General features: G+C 40.6%; 1 protein-coding gene across 2 annotated transcripts in view; it reads left to right on the top strand.

Annotated features, from left to right (window-relative positions):
- Positions 1-21479, top strand: part of eif2a (eukaryotic translation initiation factor 2A) — a 29343-nt gene extending 7864 nt beyond the window's left edge. The window contains exons 5-18 of one of the 2 annotated variants that reach the window (XR_013962300.1): positions 1983-2082; positions 2810-2892; positions 3363-3436; positions 5912-6056; positions 7881-7997; positions 9877-10033; positions 11104-11188; positions 13470-13616; positions 14256-14441; positions 15088-15201; positions 15995-16117; positions 17846-17911; positions 19948-20933; positions 21106-21479. Coding sequence is in view for 1 of the 2 variants with exons in the window: in XM_080732415.1 (XP_080588541.1) it covers positions 1983-2082; positions 2810-2892; positions 3363-3436; positions 5912-6056; positions 7881-7997; positions 9877-10033; positions 11104-11188; positions 13470-13616; positions 14256-14441; positions 15088-15201; positions 15995-16117; positions 17846-17911; positions 19948-20013 (1463 nt within the window). In the remaining variant the exon portion in view is untranslated. Of the gene's footprint in view, positions 1-1982; positions 2083-2809; positions 2893-3362; positions 3437-5911; positions 6057-7880; positions 7998-9876; positions 10034-11103; positions 11189-13469; positions 13617-14255; positions 14442-15087; positions 15202-15994; positions 16118-17845; positions 17912-19947 lie in introns of both variants that reach the window. The other variant, XM_080732415.1, reaches the window with a different exon arrangement.
- The last annotated feature ends 2702 nt before the right edge of the window (positions 21480-24181 follow it).

The raw sequence follows: 24181 nt of genomic DNA, 5'->3' as shown, positions 1-24181 counted from the left end.
CTGGCCTATATCAATGGACAAGGCAATATCATGTAGCTGTATCAAAGGCTGCCAGAAAAACTGTTCATGTGCGAAGAAGGGAATTGCATGCTACTTGGGGTGTCGTTGCCAAGGACTGGAGACAAGATGCAGCAGGATAGGTACACATGACAGTGATAGTGACTGTTGAGATAATCTCTCTCTTTTGTTCTTTTTTTTTTTAAATTAAAAGAATATTTCTAAGATACATTGTTTTGGTCTCTGATTTTATCTGAAGTCATTGCTACAACTACATACAATAGAATCGGACAGGAAATATAATATCTCGTTTCCAGCCATTTTGACAACATGCAAACTCAAGAATAATACAGGTATAAGTCCCTTCTGTGCCATAAATCTTAACAAATGGATTCATATTGGTTGTATTTGCAAAAGCAGTCAACAATCATGGTAGAAATTATTTTAAAGCTCCATTTTGGGAGTCCACCATCTTGCAAATATGCACAATAAAGGTCCAGACACACCCAATAATAAAATTAGCTATTCCATTGAGTCTCCCATGGTCAGACACCATGAAATAGACACCAAGTTTGCGTTTCTAGCTCATCTGGTTCAGAAGTTAGAGGCAAAACCTATTTTCTGGGTCCTTACATTATGGCGGCCATATTGTGGCGGCCATATTGGATTTCATGGAAACTTGCAATACAAAAAATGTTCATATGTATACCATTGATCAACCTGTGAAGTTTCGTGGAAATATCCCTCAGTTTAAAATTGTTCCCTATTCACGCCCCATTAAAACTAATAGGCGGCCATATTGGAACTTTTCCGAACAAATTGACCGGGTTGTCCATATAGGTTGTGATCCTACTGGGTCATAGATAATATTTCTGGTGGACAACCTTTTATGTCGGGGCAAATGCAGCACACCTTCCTTTGCCCCCTGGGTACAACACAAAATACACTACTCGTCGTTAAAGGACCTACACCATGAATTTTCACTTTTTCTATTTTAAAACCTTTTTTGGGGTCCCACTGGCACCTTCTATCCTCACAAAGTCCTATTTCTGACCGTTGTGTCTTTCTCTGGTTTTGGGCAGACAGAGATGAAAAGCTTTCCACGGGTTCTCAGAACAGTGCTGTTCTGAGAGTTGACGAGAGTGACGTCACTCTCGTTTCCCATTTAAAAAAATTTTTTGTTCAAAACTTTTTTTTTTCAAAACTAAAAAAAAACATTTTTTTCAAAAAAAAATTTTTTTTCAAAAACTTTTTTTTTCAAAACTTTATTTTTTCAAAAAACTTTTTTCAAAAACCTTTTTTTTTTCAAAAACTTTTTTTTTTCAAAAAACCTTTTTTTTTCAAAAACTTTTTCTTTTTCAAAAAACTTTTTCTTTTTCAAAAAACTTCTTTTTTTTTCTGGAAAAACCCCACTAGATGCGCCCCTGAGCAAACAGAGGCCGTTTTGGTATTGCAGCTGGAGAGCCTCATAGTAGAGCTAGAACAAACAAAAAGAATGGTCAGAGTGTTTGTTGAGGGTTAAAACCTGTCTAAGACTCAATTTTGAGCATATATTTATACAAAAAATATAGTTTTAAAAGCATGGTGTAGGCCCTTTAATGCGACACACCCGTGGACGCGGTCGGGGAGGGAGAGCGAGGCAGACCAAAGCTCCACATTTGATACACTAGCCTGGGGTGCCAGCCAGAGCTACGTTCCATGGACTTTGTCACTCCACTTCTAGTCTCTAGAGAACATACTCCGCAAGGAAGAACAATTATTTATTATTATTATTATTAGGGCTTTGATGCAAGTTCTGATGGGTGCAGACACACACAGGTGCTGCTTGACACCACAGTTATGGTTGCCTCTCTGAGGAATTGGTCTTTACTGTACCTCTGTTAAAGATATTACAATTCCTCTTTTGTCTTTATTGTGTGTGTGTGTGTGTGTGTGTGTGTGTGTGTGTGTGTGTGTGTGTGTGCGTGTGCGTGTGTGTGTCTCAGAGAGCCAGGACAGTGCGCAGGGAGACCCTAACCTCCAGCTGTGGGACCTGCAGACAGGCAGCAACCTGAAGGCTCTGTTTCAGAAGAAGGTGGATTTATGGTGAGAACACACTGCTCCTGGTGACACTGATGTCACATGGGTTGTGTTTTTGTATGGTGTGACTGTACTATGGCAGGGGCTGGCAAGTAAGATTGACCTCGGGCCAGTTTCTTTCTAAGTCATTAGATGATGAGCCCCAACATAATCAATGGCTACTTTTAACTGGAACCTCCAATATACAACAAAGTGCAATGTATGCTCCTTCGAATGTCTGAACAGAACTTCTCTTCGGAAAGGGAGGTGACATAACTACAAAATGTCATTCCGAACTTCAGGTGGTCCAGAACATTTCCTTGGAAACCTGTGCACCTCCAGATGCCCCGACTCTCCGAACTGTTGTTCGGAAAGCCTTTCTGAAATGTTCAAATAGCAAGAGAGAGAAAAAAAATGTACTCCTCCTATCTCCATATTTAACTGTTTGTGTTTATTCCTAAATTAATGCCCCACTTGATCGTACTGCAGCGTCACATGAATGCATCAAAAAAAGTATCAGATCTTTAGGGCTTTTAATTGAGTCAGTCTTGTACTTTTGCTATTTCTGAATTTGAATCCTGAAATGTAACTGTTTTTGGTTTCCACCAGACAGAGACGTTATGCTAGTGTATGTTATGTTGTTATTTTTATGAGGGTGTTATTATATGGGGTGTTATTACTGTATGTGTGTTATTACTGTATGGAGTGTATTATTGTATGATGTGTATTATTGAACGGTGTGTTATTTTCCCAGGTGTCCCAGTTGGTCAGACGACGAGAAGATTGCTGTGCGGAGCGTCAACAATGAGCTTCACTTCTTTGAGAACAATGACTTCAGTAAGAGACAACCTTGTGTTGTGTTGATACACACCTACAGTATACAGGACTAACCATTCACATAAAACACACCTACAGTATACAGGACTAACCATTCACATAAAACACACCTACAGTATACAGGACTAACCATTCACATAAAACAATATAGAACTATATGGAAACAAAACACTGTTATATACATACTATAAGTAAAATACCATAAATTATACATTATGTTTAAATAAAAGACGTTGCTGTGTCTCTGCCTCATGGATCCTATTTTCTTGTGGCACTATACTGTTCTTTCTACATCCTATTTTTGTGATTATATACCTCGTTTATTGTTAGTTGCTTTGGCTAAAAGTGCCTGCCAAAATGCCTAAATTAATTGTAATTAGGCAAATAATGATGAATTATTATTGATTTAATATTAATAACATAAAAAGTACTAGTATTGTGAGAGTGAGGTTTCTTCCCTGTGTTCTCAGACACCATCGCCAACAAGCTTCACATGCAGAAGGTGTCAGACTTTGTTCTGTCGCCTGGAGGACAACCCAGTAAGGTACAGTAGGACAACATGTATTAACACTTATGTAGCCATGATTTTTTATCTTCAATGTCCTACGTTGCCATGGTTACCATAGACTTCCATGTAATTGCGCAATTGTGTAAAAAGTGCACGCCCATGCCTAGATGATGCACCACGTGTGTGCGCACTGTTCACAGCTTTCAAACAAAAAAATCCGCTTGGAAATCCGTTCAGGCATTCATGATTTATCAGCCATTATGTTTTCTTCAGATGTAAACAAACATGGCTGCCATGTTTGAAAGAATGGGTTGGTATGGGGGTTAAACATGCAATTTCGCGATCGCGATCATGCCTAATACATTTCTGGAGGTCCATAAATTTTTTTTGAAAAAAAAAATATTGATTTTTCTTTTTTTTCTTTTTTTTCAAAAACGGCCCAAACTCGGGAAACTCGGGGTTGGCACAGCGTTGGTACCAATACAAACTCGGGAAACTCGGGGTTGGCACCATATGTGTTAAACTAGGTGTTTCACATTACATTATGGTTGCAATTATTTGTATGACAGTTGGTCATACAAGTCAAGTCAATTCAATTCAAAGGAGCTTTATGGCATGAGAAAACATACGTTTACAGTACATTGCCAAAGCAAGTGTTACAAATACAAAATAAAAACAGTTGAAAATGGGGAACATATATACAGTTGGAGGGGGTACAGCATTGTATAAACAAGAGCTATGTCACATTGTGACATTTTATATATATATATATATATATATATACAGGGTATGAAGCTTTTGGAACAAATAACAGCATTATTTTTCTCAAAATGCATTTAAAGGCAGCAGCTCTGTTCCATACTGTATGTGCAGTAGGTCTAGATGTCAATCCATGGTTTGTAGTCCTTAAGGCCCTTTTCCACCGGCAGCGATAACGATGACGATAGCCATAAAATATCACAGAGATAATTATGCCTTCACATTGATGTCCGATAAAGTTATCGGACATTAGGGCTGTCACGATATGACATTTTACATGACGATTAATTGTCACTCAAATAATTGGCGATTAACGATTTAATTGTGTATTTGTCGTTGATAATTACATTTCTGTTTGGCTTTTAGGCTTTGAAGTCGCATATGGCAGATATGACACATAACCTAAACACACAACTAAATTACTGACATATTTGACAACTTACTGCTTAAAAAATAACATTGATAGTGGAAATAGCCGATCTACAAGTAGATCTGCTATTTCCACTATTTCTGACATTTTTCAACATTCACGATTATGACGATTATGACAAAATAATTGCGATAATGTCAAATAATCACGATTAGACGATTATGTAATAATTGTGACAGCCCTATCGGACATCAATGTGAAGAGGCGCCAATTAACAGCCGCTCGCGCAGAGCGCATCGCGAGCTGTTTGTCAGAGACCCAGTTCCATATCACTGTGATCTTAACCACATCGTTGTTGATCCTAACGATGTAGTTGTCGGCTATTGTTGTCTTTATCGGTGTTGGGTGGATGCTGCCGATCCACTTCAATTGAAAACCCACTTTTTTAAATCGTTATCGTCATCGTTATCGCTGCCGGTGGAAAAGAGCCTTTAGGGTGGTTGTGTTTCTAGCCTTCTTTTGTCACAATAGTTCACAAATCTTGCTGCTGTGTTCGAACATTGTTGTATTTTTCCCAGTAGCTATGGGAGTTTTTCATCATTGGTCAAGTTTTCAAACTCACTTCGGGTGTGTGTAATCTGTGGGAAGTATGCGTCTCTAATGTCTTGGTATAGTGGGCAGGTGGTCAGTATGCGTCTCTAATGTCTTGGTATAGTGGGCAGGTGGTCAGTATGTGTCTCTGATGTCTTGGTACAGTGGACAGGTGGTCAGTATGTGTCTCTGATGTCTTGGTACAGTGGACAGGTGGTCAGTATGTGTCTCTGATGTCTTGGTATAGTGGGCAGGTGGTTAGAAAGTGTAGCTCTGTTTCCACCACATTTTGTGTGCAGTGGGTGCATAGTCTATCTTCCCTTGGAAGTGGGGTCCTTTCTCTATTGCAAGGCTGTGTTCGCAGAGTCTGTACCTAGTCAAAGCTTTCCTAAGTTTTAGGTTGTTTACCGTGCTCAGATATTCTGCCAATGTTCTCTTTTTAGTGCCAGGTAGCATTCCATTTTGCTTTGGTTTGGGGTTGTCTCTTTCCAGTATGTTAGGTAGCTTTCTTTTTGTTTTCTTATAATCTGGTTTGGTCCAATCGGTTTTCCGTCTGGTAGTTGTGCTTGCGTTTGTGCCCAGAGTCCCTGGGCCAGCTGACTCAGTGGGCATCCCTGTAGGTTTTCACTGTGTTTGAGGGCTATGTTATGAAGCGTGTCTGGGTTGCTTTCTTTTAGGTGGTTATCAAATTTAAGTGCTCTCTTTTTTACTTTAAATAACGAGTGGGTATCGTCCTAGTTCAGTTAATGGAAACTGTGTGTAGGGGTGTAACGTGGCGTTGTGTCCTGTAGGTGGCGGTGTATGTTCCCGGCGTGAAGGGCTCCCCGTCCTTCGTGCGTCTCTATCAGTACCCCAACTTCGGAGGTCCTTCTGCAGCGCTGGCCAACAAGAGCTTCTTCAAAGGAGACCGAGTGTCCATGCTGTGGAATAAGAAAGGTTCATGTTTAAAAGATAAATATTCACACATGATTCATTGTTCTGGAACAGTGGTTCCCAAACGTTTTATCTCGTGGCCCAAAAAATAAATTAGACGTTTGCCCTGGACCCAAACTAGTGAAAATAGCAGATCTACAAGCTCACAACGTGTCGCTTCGCGCCCCGTTGTGAGCTTGTAGATCGGCCATTTTCACTGCTACTTAAACATTTGTTTTATAATATTTGAAAATGTTCCAATTCTTCTTTTATTCTTTTTATATTTTTATTCATTATTGAAATACTTCAAATCATTGCATTTTATTTTTATTCATGAAAACGTTTTGAATATTTTTTTAAATTGTTTTGAAATAATAATACTTAAAAACAAAATGTAGGAAACCAAAAATTTAAGAGACCTTTAAAAATGTGTCTGCTACCCACAAATGGGTCCCGACCCAGTGTTTGGGAACCAGTGTTCTAGAACTCCACTGCTGTACAAGGAATATTATACTACTGTAAAATGCAGCTTTAATTCTTGTTAGGCTGTACATATGTTGACTCGATGATTCAGAGGTCTAGTGCCTCTTTAAGTTTAATTTTACTAGCCCTTACCCGTTCAAAGATATGAGCTCTGAAATGATGTGCAGTGTGTGGGTTATGGGGTGTGCACTGTGCACACAGTATATGAGGGATGGAAAGTAACTTTAACTGGTGCTTGCATGCTAATATGTAGGAGCATCAATGTAAGAAATACCCGTTTCGTTTAATGGCTACAGAGATACTGTGTACCGATCTGCATGATTTTTGGACAACATCTATAACGGGGCCAGACAACCCCCCACCCGCGTGTGCGCGCACGCACACACACACACACACACACACACACACACACACACACACACACACACACACACACACACACACACACACACACACACACAGCTGGTTAAACATGTTGCCTCATGCTAGATGCAGAATAGATAAGCCTCATGCTAGATGCAGAATAGATAGTAGATACACCATAAAAATGCTAATATACAGCATATGATTTGTGAAAGTGACAAACGGGCTTCACAGTTATGTCAGGTGTGTTCATATGCTTATGGTGATGCGATTTCAGATCAATTGCTCCAGCCACTGAGGAGAAACGCTGTGACAGACAGACACTCACTCAGACAGACAGACAGACAGACAGACATTCGCAAAATTATATGTTTGATGTTATGTGTTATTCTCTATTTTTGGTTTGATTCTCGATTTTCCGTTATTACTCATATTTGATTTCATTTTGCAATTTGCTTTTGAGATAATTGTGTCATTACACAAAGCAACATAGCATGATATAGTTACACAAATATAGTTAATTGTGCTTGTTATCTCATAACCAGCCATGTCCCCACAAGTATAGTAGAATTAGAGAAATAGACATTGTGACATTGTCCATTTTCCTGAAGAAAAAATGATTGATTAATGGTTCAAACAATTTTTTAGAGTTGGCTTTACAATGGTGAAAGGTTTAGGAGGTTGGGTTGCAGTTACAGTATGTCTTGTTCCTATTGCTTAGTTTCGTTGCGTTCACAAAAAGTATCCAATTTACGAGCTAACAACACACTTGTAGATCGGCTGTTTTTCTGGGAATTGTCTGCTGTTCTCTGAAATTTTCAATGCATGCCCTCACACGTATAGTAATGTGTGTGTGTGTGTGTGTGTGTGTGTGTGTGTGTGTGTGTGTGTGTGTGTGTGTGTGTGTGTGTGTGTGTGTGTGTGTGTGTGTGTGTGTGTGTGTGTGTGTGTGTGTGTGTGTGTGTGTGTGTGTGTGTGTGTGTGCGTGCGTGTGCGTTGCAGCGTCAGCGGTGTTGGTGTCAACGAGCACGGAGGTTGATAAGACCGGAGCATCGTACTACGGAGAGCAGGGTCTGCACTACGTAGCTGTGAATGGAGAGAGTGCTGTGGTCCAACTACGTTAGTACACACACACACACACACACACACACACACACACACACACACACTAGGGCATTCACGAATAGTGATTTTTAGTATTCGAATTATTCAACCTCAAAGTATTCGAATAGTCGAATATTCGACAGGACTGGCCAAACTGTCAAATATTAAGTAAGCAAGAGGCGAACATTGTGAAAATAGCAGATCTACATGTTGCGAGGCGTTGTGATCATGTAGATCTGCTATTTTCACAATATTTATCTGTGGAACCGAGCCACATTAAATGTATACCTACAATTCCAAGTGCTTGTCAGGGTGGATTTGATCGGAACACCACCAAGTCAAGCGTAAGAGTAGCACATCTTGGGTGAAATACGGTTACTACGTGAGCTAGGTTTTAGTCAAGACAACTCACGAATGGATTCAAATATCTTATGAGCAAAATGAGCAATATATAAACTAAGCACAAACAGAAAGGTAACTTGACTTCAGTCCATTATTATCTCCCCTTTAATAATATCAATTTGTATTGTGTTTTGTATCATTTTTATCGTTGATTCGTCACCTTTCCAACAAGGTACAGCTTGCTAAGCATCGGGAATTCGAGGCATGAGCTACACAGCCAAACGTGTGGGTAGCGCCGACCAAAACTTTGCCAAAATGGCCTGTAATACTGTTCTGCTGGCATTCACTCTCGCTTTGGGCTTCAAGTGCTGGCAAGTGTGTGCCAGTCACAGGTGTGTGCCAGTCACAGGTGTGTGCCAGTCACAGGTGTGTGACAGTTTGTTGAACTTCTTTCTTCAAGCAGCAACACTGGTTGAAACCCATGGTCACTGAACTAAACATTGGACCCAATAAGCCACAAGCCACACAATCTTCTGAACATATTTATAAATAAATCAGAGGAAAATCATCTTTATTATCTTTCTTTGTGGATCTAACCACAGTAAACATAGGACGTTCGCCAGATCTTCAGGTCAGACGTATGCAATTTGTGGGTCCCATCCTCTTTTACAGTACACTTTAAGACATAAGACAGACTAAAGCCATAACATTCTCTGGCACCGTCACCTGCCGCGGAACTGCAGCGGAAGACACTGCCGCACGACCAGCAGTCGCACTGCATCGCCGGCGATAGGACCAGCAGTCCCGCCAGTAGGACCGGTGGCCGCCGCACGGTCCGGCAGGTCCCGTAGCGGTAAACTGCCCGTCCGTGCGGTGGTGGCTGAGACAGAATAGCAGAAAGCGAATACATTATCTGGCACCGGCATCGCTGGTAACTGCCGCGGCAGCCACCACCAGCGGTCGTGCGGCAGTGTCTGCCGCTGCAGTTCCGCGGCAGGTGACGGTGCCAGAGAATGTATTCGCTCTTTCTACTATTCTGTCTTTGTTTCTGTCTAATAAAATATATTAGCTCTAATTACCAACACATTATTTCTTATTATGGCTTTATTCTGTCTTATTCTGTCTTATTATGTCTTAAAGTGTACTGTAAAAGAGGATGGGACCATTTGTGTACCATTTCACCTCTAGTAGCTCAATTTGGGATGGCGTTACCGTATCTTATAAATCCACCATATTTGGCTGCTTTACTTGACTGCTACTATCGTAGCAATTGTTGTCACTACTAATACTACTAGTTGTCTGAATTCAAGTGTAGTACTACTATTGCCTCTGAGTTCTGTTTCCATGTGTGCCGTCTTTTTGATTCGTATTACTTTACAGCTGATTATACATAGCTGACCACTATTATTATCATTACTAGTACTAGTGTTCTAATGTTGTTTACTGTGTGTGTGTGTGTGTGTGTGTGTGTGTGTGTGTGTGTGTGTGTGTGTGTGTGTGTGTGTGTGTGTGTGTGTGTGTGTGTGTGTGTGTGTGTGTGTGTGTGTTACAGCTAAGAACGGTCCTATCTATGACGTGGTGTGGCATCCCAACTCGTCAGAGTTCTGTGTGGTTTATGGCTTCATGCCGGCCAAGGCCACCGTCTTTAACCTGAAGTGTGAACCTGTGTTTGACTTCGGCACGGGATCCAGAAACGCTGCCTACTACAGGTGAGAAGATAAACTTCATCTTCTTTCTCTTCATTCCTATCAGTGTGGTTGCCTGTTAGTTGGGGGCGTTAGGGAGACAACATGGTAATTTGTGCTAATCAGTCTAAAAGCGCCAAGTTTTGCACAGATGTAGCCCAGGGCATGCTCTAATGATTTAGCTAGGGCGCCCGCGTCGCACAGCGGCCAAATCAAGTTGGGCTCCCATCAACTTTCTATACAGGAGGAAAATACCCAGAAAAAAGATCTGCTTTAAGTAGGTTATGAGGGGTCTTGTCATGATGCTGAATCCATTGCAAGCATTTGTTTTGCACAAAACAAAACATTCCTTGGGCTACAAATGGCCCCGGAAAACGATGGTTTAGTGATGAAAAGTGATGAGTCATCACTTTTCAAAGTTTTGTGAGCGTTTTCTAACAAACCCCTAATTATACCCCTCACATCCTACTTAAATACCCAGAAAAGAAAAAAAAGTTTTTCTGGGTATTTTCCTCCTGTATAGAAAGTTGATGGGAGCCCAACTTGATTTGGCCGCTGTGGCGACCCCGAAGGTCGCCGACTCGGGCTCCCTAGCTAAATCATTAGAGCATGCCCTGAGCTACATCTGTGCAAAATGTGGCGCTTTTAGACTGATTAGCACGAAATATCCCTAAGGCCTCTGACTATGTAGGGTGGACTGGGCGGTACACTATCGTTATTGGTCCGAGTTCATGGAGGAAATATATAGTAAATAAATAAGTAAACACAGCGATTATCTGCCAAATACATGGACATTGTATATTGACAAACCTGCACCTTGACAGTGATTACACACATGTATCGATAGACCAAGTGTAGCTATATGGAAAGGAAAAGTAATTAAACCCCTCCTTTTCATTTGTTCTTAAAAATACTAAATAAAATGCACAATTAGGTAGTATCGATACAATCGATTCTTTGTACTGCCAATTCGATACGATTCGATTTTAGAGGTTTTCATCTCGATATACTTCGATTTTTTAAGTTAAAAACGATTTTTCGATGCAGTTACTATATGGTTACACCCTTAATTGAAGGTATTGTTGTGTGTCCAGTCCTCAGGGTCATATCCTGGTGTTGGCTGGCTTTGGGAACCTGAGAGGACAGATGGAGGTTTGGGACGTCAAGAAATACAAACAGGTACAGTTCAAGTGTGTGTACAGTATTGATGTTTGTGCTGCAGTAATATTATGGACTGTATGCATTTATGTATGCAGGTTTCTAGTGTAATGTCCTGTATGTATTGATGTATGCAGGTGTATATTAATATCACATACATTTTAACCCATTTACCGGTAGGCCCTATTTTAGACCACTTTAACCATTATTTTATGCTTTAACTATTACAAAATAGCAGACATACAGGCACCGATTGCCGTGCTGTGAGCTTGTATATCTGCTATTTTTCAATAGTTAAAGCATTAAATAATTCTAGACCTAAATGGGAGTAGTATATACAGGTCTATAATGCCATTGATTGTATTGATGTATGCAGTAATATCATATTTGTATTGATGTGTGCAGGTTTCTAATGTAATATCATATATTCGTATTGCTATATGCAGGTTTCTAATGTAACATCATATATTATATCATATATAATGTAATATGTTATTAATATTAATTGCTACATGCAGGTTTCTAATGTAATATCATATATTTGTATTGCTACATGCAGGTTTCTAATGTAATATTATTATTATTGATGTGTGCAGGTTTCTAATGTAACATCATGTTATTATTGATGTGTGCAGGTTTCTAATGTAACATCATGTTATTATTGATGTGTGCAGGTTTCTAATGTAACATCATGTTATTATTGATGTATGCAGGTTTCTAATGTAACATCATATATTGCTATTTGCAGGTTTTTGCGACCAAAGGTCGCATATACTCTGAAAAAACGTGTCGCTTGAGTGACCTTCCTTCCTTCTGTAACCTTCCTTCTATACGGGAGTGATGTCAGTGTGATGTCAGCGAGTTGTGACATCACTTTCTGTACGGGGCGGCTACACGAAATGTGGATAACACTATATATGGAGATAGTCCAGTCCATCATGTCATATGGGACTACCGTCATAGACAGTAGCCAAAAGAGAAGGATACACAAGACTAAGAAAGACAAAAAAAGAGAAGAATAAAAAAGAAAAAAAAGGAGGTGGAGGATAAAGATACCAAAAGGAGAGAGAAGAAAGGGTGGATGAGGTACAATGTGTCTCAGAAAAGAAAATGTAACAAGGAGGTGGCAACGGGTGGCTAGATAAAGTTATTAGGCCTGGATCCGACTTTAAGTCGACACACAGGATTCCAGAAGTGTAGCACTTATTCGCTCTTGTATCAAACTGGTACTCGAAACGTTCTTAGAATTTAATATATATTTTCTAAATTAAATATGGGGGCGGCTGTGAAAAAAAGAGAAGAATAAAAAAGAAAAAAAGGAGGAGGAGGATAAAGATACCAAAAGGAGAGAGAAGAAAGGGTGGATGAGGTACAATGTGCGGTATCCTCCTTGTCAAGCTCGACGTTGGGCATTTGGACCTATACATGGAGAAATGGAGCGAACCTGTGTGGCCTAAACATGGAGATGTGGTACAGAATGACTCATATATAGGCATAAAAAGTATGTCATGTGACATCACTTCCTGTACAGACAGTCAGACAGACAGACAGCCATTGACTCCGGCCTAACAATGGCTACTGTCTATGACGGTAGTCCCATATGACATGATGGACTGGACTATCTCCATATATAGTGTTCTCCACATCTCCATGTTTAGGCCCTATCGCTCACACCCTAGGTGGGGTTGGCGATAGGGCCTTTTTTTGTGTGGAGTTTGCATGTTCTCCCCGCGAGTCTGTCTGACTGTCTGTACAGGAAGTGATGTCACATGACATACTTTTTATGCCCATAAGTCATTCTGTACCACATCTCCATGTTTAGGCAAACTCCACACAGAAAGGCCCTATCGCCAACCCCACCTAGGGTGTGGTCGATAGGGCCGTGGAGTTTGCATGTTCTCCCCGTGTCTCCTAGGGTTGATACCCTCACAAAAACATGAAAAAACTCCCCCCAGAATGACAACAACTAGAATCGTCAGAGAAACGCTGTGGTTGGCCAGATGGTCAAGAATTGGCTGTCACCCTGAGGTCGCATTCCACCCTCAGGTCTTACTAGTATCATATATCATATATAATGTATATCATGTATTTGTATTTCTATATTATGCAGGTTTCTAATGTAATGTAATATCATGCAGGTTTCTAATGTAATGTAATATCATGCAGGTTTCTAATGTAATGTAATATCATGCAGGTTTCTAATGTAATGTAATATCATGCAGGTTTCTAATGTAATATCATATATTTGTATCGCTGTATGCAGGTTTCTAATGTAACATCATGTTATTATTGCTGTTTGCAGGTTTCCAAGCCCCAGGCTCCAGACTGTACCTTCTTCTCCTGGTGCCCAGACGGTGAGCATGTTGTCACGGCAACCTGCGCTCCACGGTTACGCGTCTCTAACGGTTACAAGATCTGGCATTACACCGGTTCTGTTCTCTACAAGCAGGTAACGGTAACACCAATGATACAACATTTAAATGTTGAATAATACATTTAAATGTATGCAACGACCGGTTGCCTCGGCATTTCTGTTTTCTCCTAATTTGAGTCAATTCCCCCTTGACCAATGAACTGCTAACCCACACAGGTCAAGGAGCAGAGGGTGTCGAGCAGAGTTTTGCTAAGTCTTTGTGCCCAAAGTTTCATGTTCATTAGTACAGTGGTCCTCAAGCTTTTCAGGCCGCGACCCCCAAAATAATCATAATATTTAAACTGGGGACCCCCCCCCCCACCCTGACGAGCACTAAGAGTTGAGGCTTTACATTTTGTATAACACGGTGCTATTGTGAAACTAGCAGATCTACATGCTCACAACGCCTCACGTTGCGAGACGTTTTGAGCGTGTAGATCTGCTAGTTTCACAATATCTGTCCCTAATATTACGATAAATGCGAGAAGTCTCTGTGAGCGTGCATGTATGTATGTATGTAATCCGTGCATCTCGAGAACCGTTCGTCCCACCGGCTTCTAGTGTTTAATAATTTGGTCAATGTTTAATTTGTACCCACAGGTTGAGAACATTAGTAGATCATTTTAGACCAGTTGAAGTATTGTGTGTAACAGAGGTTCTTGGTGGTGTCTCCAGGATACCCCACAAGGTGCAGAGTTGTGGCAGGTCCTGTGGCAGTCCTTCCCAGAGGGAGTGTTCCCCGAGCGGCCGGTCAGGTACCAGGCTGCCCCCAGTGACCTGGGCAGCACCGAGGCCAAGCCAGCCCAGGCCTACAGGCCACCGGCGCTACGCAACCAACCAGTCACTGCCAGCTCCAAACTGGTGAGGAGGCCCTTTCCCCCAACCTGGCCCCATCACATCCTAAACCAGGGCTCTTCAACGTGTTCAGGCCAAGGACCCCTTAGCTGAGAGAGAGATGAATCAGGGACCCCCCCACTACATATTGTATAACATTGTGTTGCAGATTAAAAGTGTTCAATAGATTTCTTAGACAGCTTAGACTTGTTTGACAGCACTGTCATCATGTTGGAGTAATGTGTATTTTCAGACATTTAACCACTTGAACCGACAAATACTTTAGTCTGCTCTTCTTTTCCCTCTACAAACCACCTTGCCAAAAATAGCCGATCTACAAGCTTGCGGCGCGAGGCGTTGTAAGCTTGTAGATCTGCAATTCTTTAGCTAATGTTCCACTCAGAATGGGGATGCTAGGGTTCAAATGGTTGATGTAAAAAAACAGGATCCTATCACACAAAGATTTGTCGGCCCCCCTGTAGTAACTCTGAGGACCCCCTGTAGTAACTCTGAGGACCCCCTGTAGTAACTCTGAGGACCCCCTGTTGAAGACCCCTGTCCTAAACACTTTCTTTGTCCAGTATCCTACACTCTGTTGTCCCTCAAACAACATTTGTGCGGCAAATAACTGACTTGTTGGTGTATTATATTTGGTTGTGTGTGTGTCTCTCAGCATGAAGAGGAGCTTCCTCAGAACATGCGTGGTGGAGCAGCAGGAGATAAACAACTCTCTAAAACTGCCCTGAAGAACCAGAAGAAACGAGAGGCCAGGAAAGCTGCTCGACAGGTCACTTTCAATTCAGTTCAAAGCACGAGAAAACAAAAAGTGTCAAAACATAATAAAAACATGAGGTTACACTCAACTATACAGCACACACTGTAGACATGCTACAGGGGTTGACACTAAGGTCTCAGAGGCACTTGCCCGTCGGGTAAGTACAGGTCATGTTCTACTTGCCCAAAGGTCATGCCCACTTGCCCGAAAAGTAAATTGTCCATTACAAGATGATAGGTAAGATTTGAATTACTGCTCAATTTAACACTCATTTCTTTACTTTCTGGGGCTGTGTGATTAAAATGTCATACCTCAATACCTCCAAATCCAAATACCTACATAGCTATGATTGAATATGTTTAATTGTTTTATATTTTTAAGTGTAGCAACAGTAAAAACCGCACATTATAGGTAAACGGTGCTCTTATTTTACATTCCACAGACCAGAAGACGGAGCGCTCTGGCCATGTTCAGGTGTTTAGACAGAATAGATAGCTTGTGTTGTGTTGTTGATAGACGGTTGTTGCGTCCCCTCTCAAAGGAGCACTTGCCCGTTCGGGCAAGCTGAAAGCAAACTTCACTTGCCTCAAAGTTTTATTTACCTGCCGGATGCAGGTGGGTGGCTGCAGTATATACACACAAGACATATAGTAACTGAGGCAGGAATAACTAACTAACTAGACAGCCCTTCAAGTGTGAACAAACACAGTTTCTGTCCATAGATTAGCCTCTTGTTATGTCATGTGATAAAGAAATGATAGTTGTCGATAGTTGAATGGTTTTAAAATCATGTTTAATGTTTTAGGAGGCGAAGGTCGACGCCCCAGAGGCTGCGCCTAACCCCGCCCCCGCCGCCACCAACAGCCAATCAGCAGCGCCCACGTCAGGTGACCCGGAGACGGACAAGAAGATTAAGAACGTAAAGAAGGTGAGCAGTAATGAAGACTGTACCATGTGGTTAGACGGAAACTAATCTTGTGAGCATGTAGATCTGCTATTTTCACAATATTTATCTGCGGAACCGAGTCACATTAATGTAATACCTACAATTCCAAGTGCTTGTCAGGGTCCCCAGTTCAAATATGTTTATTTTTTGGGGGCATTGACAACTCATTCTTATGACTTCCTATCTAGCCAAGCTTTATAAACTATATATTTTTTAAAGAGAAAAAAAAAGAGAATATTCGACTTCGGTGAATAACGTCGAATAGTGAATTTGATATTCGAATATTTTGTGAATGCCCTGGCCCCTGCTGTATGGCAGTTTAAACCCAAACAAATGCCCTTTTTAATCACATTTTCTTCCTCCAGTCGCTGTACTGTATGCCCTATACAGTTAGAGTAGCAGAGATATCCAAACAGCTTTACTACTACTATTACTTGATAACTGCTCTCTGTTATTTGCTGTATTTCCACAACATGAAAAGACAAGTGCAATGTGCATTCTTTTAAGGCGTGGTGTTCCATTTCTACAGTTTACAGTTTACAGTTTAGGCATTTAGCAGACGCTTTTAATCCAAAGCGACTTACAATAAGCAGATAACATCACAATAATAAACAAGATAATATGTCAGTACATCATCAACAATATAACAAATGCAAATGGATATCTATCTAGAGAAAACACAATATAATCAAAGTTCTGAAAAAAACCTAAAAAACAAAAACAAATGCTAACTAGCTTCATGTATTCATTGATTCTTTTTCTGTAGTGCTAAGGGTTTAGGTGGAGTCTGAAAAGGTGAGTCTTCAGTCCACGGCGAAAGCCGTGGAATTGTGTCATTGACAAATTCTGTCAATGACACAATTTGTAATCAAAGTAATTTGCTACATTTTCTCTTTTTAATAATTCTGTATAATTGGCACATTCCACACAAACATTAAAACAAATTAATGTACATTTGTCTATTTCTCTTGGTTGTTGTCTGTCTGTCTGCCTGCTATCAAGAGGGATAACATTAAAGACCGCTGAGCACATCTCTCTTTCAATTGCTTCACAATGTTATTCATGACTTGGCCCACATTCAATACAAATGGCGTTTTACAGAAAATACATTTGTGAAAATAGCTAGTTATGGATAAGGAAAATAAAATAAAATCAAACAATCTACATAAAATAGATCACCCAGACTGTTAAGCTACCAAATGGCTAATGATGCAGTTGTTAAGTAGAGCTACAGTACATCTCTCTTTCATTTGATTTGCATTAGGCCTACAAAGCCGGCAGAGCCACTGGTAAAAGAGAGAGAGAGAGAGAAAAAACAGCGAAAACCTGCTTTTTCAATGGCCGCTTTCAAGGTGTTTTGGCCATTTTCTCTGGAACAGAAGGTCCAATCTGCTCAGTTTAAAGCTTGTTGGATGCATGACTTCGAGGACATTAAGATGGCCCGCGGGCCGGAGTTTGAGTATCACTGCCCTATAGTATGTCAGGAACAGGAGCGGGTGAGTTTAGGTTTTTAGGGAAGGGGCGAGAGGAGCGCACCGACGTAAAGGGAAAAGGGTGCACTGGATTTATAACACGAATCCACTTGAAAGTCATACGGAATCTAGCAGCGGCACAAGAATCCTTTTTATCTCCATTATGTTGTTTTCATAATCCAAAAGCCAAAATCACAATTGAATGGACAATTCTGTCAATCTCTTCTCTGACCTGCAGAAGCTGAGAGCCATTGAGGAGCTGAAGGAGTTGCAGGCGTCTGGTAAACCCCTGCAGAAGAACCAGGTCAGTGCTGGTGTGAGAAAGACCTCAGCACAATGTTGTGTTCAGGTCTGGCCTCGTTTCCCAATCATCAGCAATGGGTTCTTAGGGGGTCTTTAAACGAGTTCGCTTGGAAACGCTGCCGGTCTCATTTTTGAACAAAAAACGGCGCGTTTACACCTCGTTGTTGGTTCGTTTTTCTGCGTTTAAACGACAAGTTGACAACGCATGAATTCAAGCAAAATGTGTCATGTTCCCACTCCAGCCTACATAGGCCTAGCCTATACTGTGTATTTACCCTTCAACTATAAAATATATATTGTTTTTAATGAGACATGCTTTGTAGGCTATGCTCCCAAATCCATATTATTATCGTCTGTTCGCATATTCAATGAGTCCCGCACAAGGAGGTTTTTTAGCGAGGTGAAGTGAAACACCAACAAAAGTCACCTGGAAGATGAAGGTCGGAACATTTATAGCCTATGGAGCACATTTCTGGACATTATCTACGGGGATGGGCAATATAAAGTGAGTTCTGTCTTGTCTTCTATCTGCAACACAGAAGTATAACGCATCATGCGAGGCAGCGAACGGAGTAGCCTACAGAGGCACATATGGGTATGGTAGTCTACCATACCTTGATTACAAGGGAAAATAATAATATGTACTTCTTAAAATAAATTCATCATGCCTGTTGCTAAGTATTGGCAACATGACTGTCTTGCAGCGTGCCTTCACACGTGCAAGACCAGATAACAGTCATGTTGCCATACCTTAGCTCTTACTGAACTGACACACTGGGATGCGGCGCACCGTTTCAAATGTTTTTTATTCGAGCAAATTACAGCAGAGATAAATGCAACAATGCATGCTTTTTATGATGAGCCGTTGCAAAATAAACTAACAGAATAAATTAATGAACTGGAGAGGGAGCAGTAGGTTTAACAGTGGACTGACACACTGGACAGTTTCTGTTTATTCTGTCTGTCTGTCTGTCTGTCAGCAAGACTCAGCATATTACAATAACTCACTCATTACCTGAAGTCCGCTGCTTCTGTGATGTGATGCGGTGCATGAAGAATTAATCCAGTATTTGTTGGTGAGAAGTTGAAAAGGGGGAACGCAAAATAGTCATTAATCATTAGTTTACTTTGCTTAGAATGGAATACCAATCCATAGCCTAATGGTTTAATTTAACTTTGCGGAGAGGAGAGCTGTTACAACTCTCCCTCACGGCCGAATTCCGTTATTACACCGTTGCGAAACTGATGCGAAACCGCACTAATCCACTTCTAGAGCCGAATTCCGAAAATTCGGCTCTGGGTCAGGAAAACGCGTCTTCGTGTGTCAAAATGGCCGAATCAATAGTAAAAGCTATCGTCTTACTTCAAAATCGACCAAAATCGACCTCATGTAATGACCACCTTAGTCGCCACAACTGATTTGGATTCCCTAGTAGTCAGCATGTCTACTATGCTGACTGCTACTGGAAGAATGTCATGCACTGAAAATAGGCCATCTACAAGCTTACAACACACTGTGCCTTTCATGCTGTTTCACAAATGGCAGATTAGCACTTGTCCTAACAAACAAAAATGTTTTCAGGTGAAGGACCCCTTAGTTGAGAGAGAGATGAAGCAGGGACCCCCACAACCTTCTCATAGATTCCATATAGTTTCATTGTTTGACAGCACAATCATCAGTGTTTTTTGGATTCATGTAAATTTGTGTTTTCAGATATTTAACCACTTGAACCGTCAATACTTAATAAACTTGACCTTTCACTCTGTACTTAGTCTGCTCTTTTCCCGCTCTACACCAAACCTCTTTGCCGAAAATAGCTGCGAGGCGTTCTGAGCTTGTAGATCTGCTATTTTTGGCAAAGGTTCTCAGAATATGGACACTAGGGTTCAAGTGGTTCATATAAAAAAAAAAAAAACGAGAAAAAGGTTTCCATCGCACAAAGATTTGGAGGACCCCCTGTAGTAACTCTGAGGACCCCCTGTTGAAAACCCTTGCTTTAATCCATGACATGTGGGTCTCTCTCACTCCCCCCCCAGGTGGAGAAGATGCAGAAGGAGCAGCAGCTGCTGAAGGAGTTGGAGGATCTGGAGTTGGGAGAGTAGGAGTTCATCTCCTCCTCTCTGCGCCTCGCATCGCCCCAACACCACCTCACAACCCCGCACCAACACCGCCAGGGTTGGGGGTTCTATTCTGTTCCCCCTGTGAGCAAGGCACTCACCGAGTTACAGGGGACGTAGAACCCCCAACCCATGAAGTGTTGGTGCTTTGCTTCATTTAGGACTCGATGGTTCCAAGCATTTAGAGAGGCTCCAGACCGCACTGTCATCTCTAGGCCTCTAGGGGGCCCCGTTGGGGGTCCAGAGCCCCAGGTTGGGGGTCAGGGAGGGTGATAGTCTGATAGTTGATCGTTGGTGGAACAAAGAATACGTTTATTTTATTTTATTTTCATACCCATCTGTAGTTTAAAGTTCAATTTATGCGCGTCAAATGCTGCATTACATTACATTACATGTCTCACAAAGTTTTGAGTTTATTGTCTGCGACTTGCCGACAGACGCTTCACTACAAACAACTGCATCTCATTGGTAAGAGAGCTAGCTTGATTTTATGAAGCGTCTTCGACCATTCATTTTTCTCAGAGAGTTACTCTCTCTGAGAAGGTCCTCCTCCACACATTTCTGTCATTTTGAAACCGATTTCGTCACGCCAATGCGTCATTCGACACTCGGCGTGCAGAGTTCATGAGCGGGTCTACCATCGATATCTTAGCCACTCTGGGGACCCACAGTTGTAACGTTGCCACTACATTTTTCGCTGAAGTAAAAAAAAAGCACTTGTAACAGAACAGTAAACCGGGGTTAGTTTTCAAGGTTCCCCGTTCAAAGATAGTTGTTCTGCTGCTCTAGACTAGAAGAGATGAGGTTCCCAGGATGGTTCTTGTTGGTGTTGATGTCAGAGGTAGTCATGGGATATCTTAAAAAGTCCTGGAATAAATTCCTTACCAAAAACTTTCTTCACCAATGTGTTTGTGAATGTGCCTGTAACACATCTCACAAAGACTGAAATTCAGTTTCCCTAGGAGAATCCTACTTAAAGCAGATTTATTTGGTTGTTTTTTATCCTGTATAGTTAATTTAATGGGACTCCAACTTCCATCAGCTGTAACAGATTCTCCTAGGGAAACTGAATTTCAGTCTTTGTGGGATGTGTTACTAGACACCTTTACAAACACATTGGTGAAGGCATTTTTTGGTAAGGAATTTATTCCAGGATTTGACACTATATCTGAAGATATCCCCTGACTAAGGGTTCTGCTGCTGTCAATCATCACTTCATTTCCTCGCTGTGGGGTAGAAACCTTGTATGTCCAAAACAAGCTCTTGTTAAAGGAGTCGGACCAGGTCACCTCTGGGACGACCAGGTCACCTCTGGGACGACCAGGTCACCTGGGACGACCAGGTCTTATTTTATTGTTGCGTGGGACACGAGCAACACAATCCTGAGTTTATTTTTTGTGTTCAATCTGTGTTTTTAGATATTTTAGTATTTCAGCCGATTTCAGCATGCTACAACTGGTCATATGATGCAAAAATGCATCATATGACCAGTTGTAGCATGCTGAAATACTAACATATCTAAAAACACATATTGAACACAAAAAATTATTCAGGATTGTGTTGATCGTGTCCCACACAACAATAAAATAAGATCTGGTTGTCCCAGTCAGAGGTGACCTTGTCCTTTAATACATTTCATTGGTTCAATATTATTTATTAGAACCACTGGCAGATATAACCATTTTAAACCTGGGGTCCCTAGATAAATATTTTCATTTTGTGCGACACTTTCATATGAAAAAGCATAAAAAAGGGGCATTGGTTTATAGGTGGTGGACATATAAGGATCTTTTACCCAACAGCAATGATTGGTCACTTAACAACAGAGCAATATTGCTATGCAATGTTATGTACAGATAATGAAGCAAGTGATGCTGTGTCAAATCTACGCTTGGTTTGTAAATAACACAACAATCCCAAAGTTTTCAATTTGCCGAATACAAAACCAAACATGGATTTGGTTTGGAGCCACATGGGGTTGGTTGGTCAGTATTTACATTGAGAAGAAATAAATCCTATTTGTGAATAAACTGAACTCAAAAGAGAACTGAATCCACACCTGTTTCAGGCTCAAATCACTTCACTGCAGTACTAGCATTATTGTTAAATAGTATAGCCTAACAGCTAAAAGTCCTTAAGCACTTGCATTCTTCATCCCTTTGTTTTTGTTTTGTTTTATTTTAAGGCAAATTGTCTTTGTTGAATGCTGAATGGTTGATGAAATAAAACATGCAATAAATGTTTTATATCCAGGAGTTTACTTTGGTTTTATTTGGAATATAGGCCATAAAAAGCAAGGTTCATTCAATACAAATTAAGTGTCGGTAGGCCTATGATGGAGCAGCAGGGCAAGCGATTCAATTCAATTGAGCTTTATTGGCACAAGAGAACATACGTTTCACAAATAAAAGTGTCACAAATACAATAAAAACAGTTGAAAATGGGGAACATATATACAGTTGGAGGGGGTACAGCATTGTGTAAACAGAGCTATATGTCGCATTGTGACATTTTATATATATATATATATATATATATATATATATATATATATATATATATATATATATATATATATATATATATATACAGGGTATAAAGCTTTTGGAACAAATAGCATTATTTTTTCTCAAAATGCATTTAAAGGTATCAGCTCTGTTTCATACTGTATGTGCAGTAGGTCTAGATGTTTCATACTGTATATGCAGTAGGTCTAGATGTTTCATACTGTATGTGCAGTAGGTCTAGATGTTTCATACTGTATGTGCAGTAGGTCTAGATGTTTCATACTGTATGTGCAGTAGGTCTAGATGTTTCATACTGTATGTGCAGCAGGTCTAGATGTTTCATACTGTATGTGCAGTAGGTCTAGATGTTTCATACTGTATGTGCAGTAGGTCTAGATGTTTCATACTGTATGTGCAGTAGGTCTAGATGTTTCATACTGTATGTGCAGTAGGTCTAGATGTTTCATACTGTATGTGCAGTAGGTCTAGATGTTTCATACTGTATGTACAGTAGGTCTAGATGTTTCATACTGTATATGCAGTAGGTCTAGATGTTTCATACTGTATGTGCAGTAGGTCTAGATGTTTCATACTGTATGTGCAGTAGGTCTAGATGTTTCATACTGTATGTGCAGTAGGTCTAGATGTTTCATACTGTATGTGCAGCAGGTCTAGATGTTTCATACTGTATGTGCAGTAGGTCTAGATGTTTCATACTGTATGTGCAGTAGGTCTAGATGTTTCATACTGTATGTGCAGTAGGTCTAGATGTTTCATACTGTATGTGCAGTAGGTCTAGATGTTTCATACTGTATGTACAGTAGGTCTAGATGTTTCATACTGTATGTGCAGTAGGTCTAGATGTTTCATACTGTATGTGCAGTAGGTCTAGATGTTTCATACTGTATGTGCAGTAGGTCTAGATGTTTCATACTGTATGTACAGTAGGTCTAGATGTTTCATACTGTATGTACAGTAGGTCTAGATGTTTCATACTGTATGTGCAGTAGGTCTAGATGTTTCATACTGTATGTGCAGTAGGTCTAGATGTTTCATACTGTATGTGCAGTAGGTCTAGATGTTTCATACTGTATGTACAGTAGGTCTAGATGTTTCATACTGTATGTACAGTAGGTCTAGATGTTTCATACTGTATGTGCAGTAGGTCTAGATGTTTCATACTGTATGTGCAGTAGGTCTAGATGTTTCATACTGTATGTGCAGTAGGTCTAGATGTTTCATACTGTATGTGCAGTAGGTCTAGATGTTTCATACTGTATGTACAGTAGGTCTAGATGTTTCATACTGTATGTGCAGTAGGTCTAGATGTTTCATACTGTATGCAGTAGGTCTAGATGTTTCATACTGTATGTGCAGTAGGTCTAGATGTTTCATACTGTATGTACAGTAGGTCTAGATGTTTCATACTGTATGTACAGTAGGTCTAGATGTTTCATACTGTATGTGCAGTAGGTCTAGATGTTTCATACTGTATGTACAGTAGGTCTAGATGTTTCATACTGTATGTACAGTAGGTCTAGATGTTTCATACTGTATGTACAGTAGGTCTAGATGTTTCATACTGTATGTGCAGTAGGTCTAGATGTTTCATACTGTATGTGCAGTAGGTCTAGATGTTTCATACT

The sequence above is a fragment of the Nannobrachium achirus genome, assembly GCF_963921795.1.
Source record: "Nannobrachium achirus genome assembly, chromosome: 8".
NCBI classification, from domain to species: Eukaryota; Metazoa; Chordata; class Actinopteri; order Myctophiformes; family Myctophidae; genus Nannobrachium; species Nannobrachium achirus.
The sequence above is the reverse complement of the archived record's forward strand: the minus strand, read 5'-3'. Positions and strand labels throughout refer to the sequence as shown.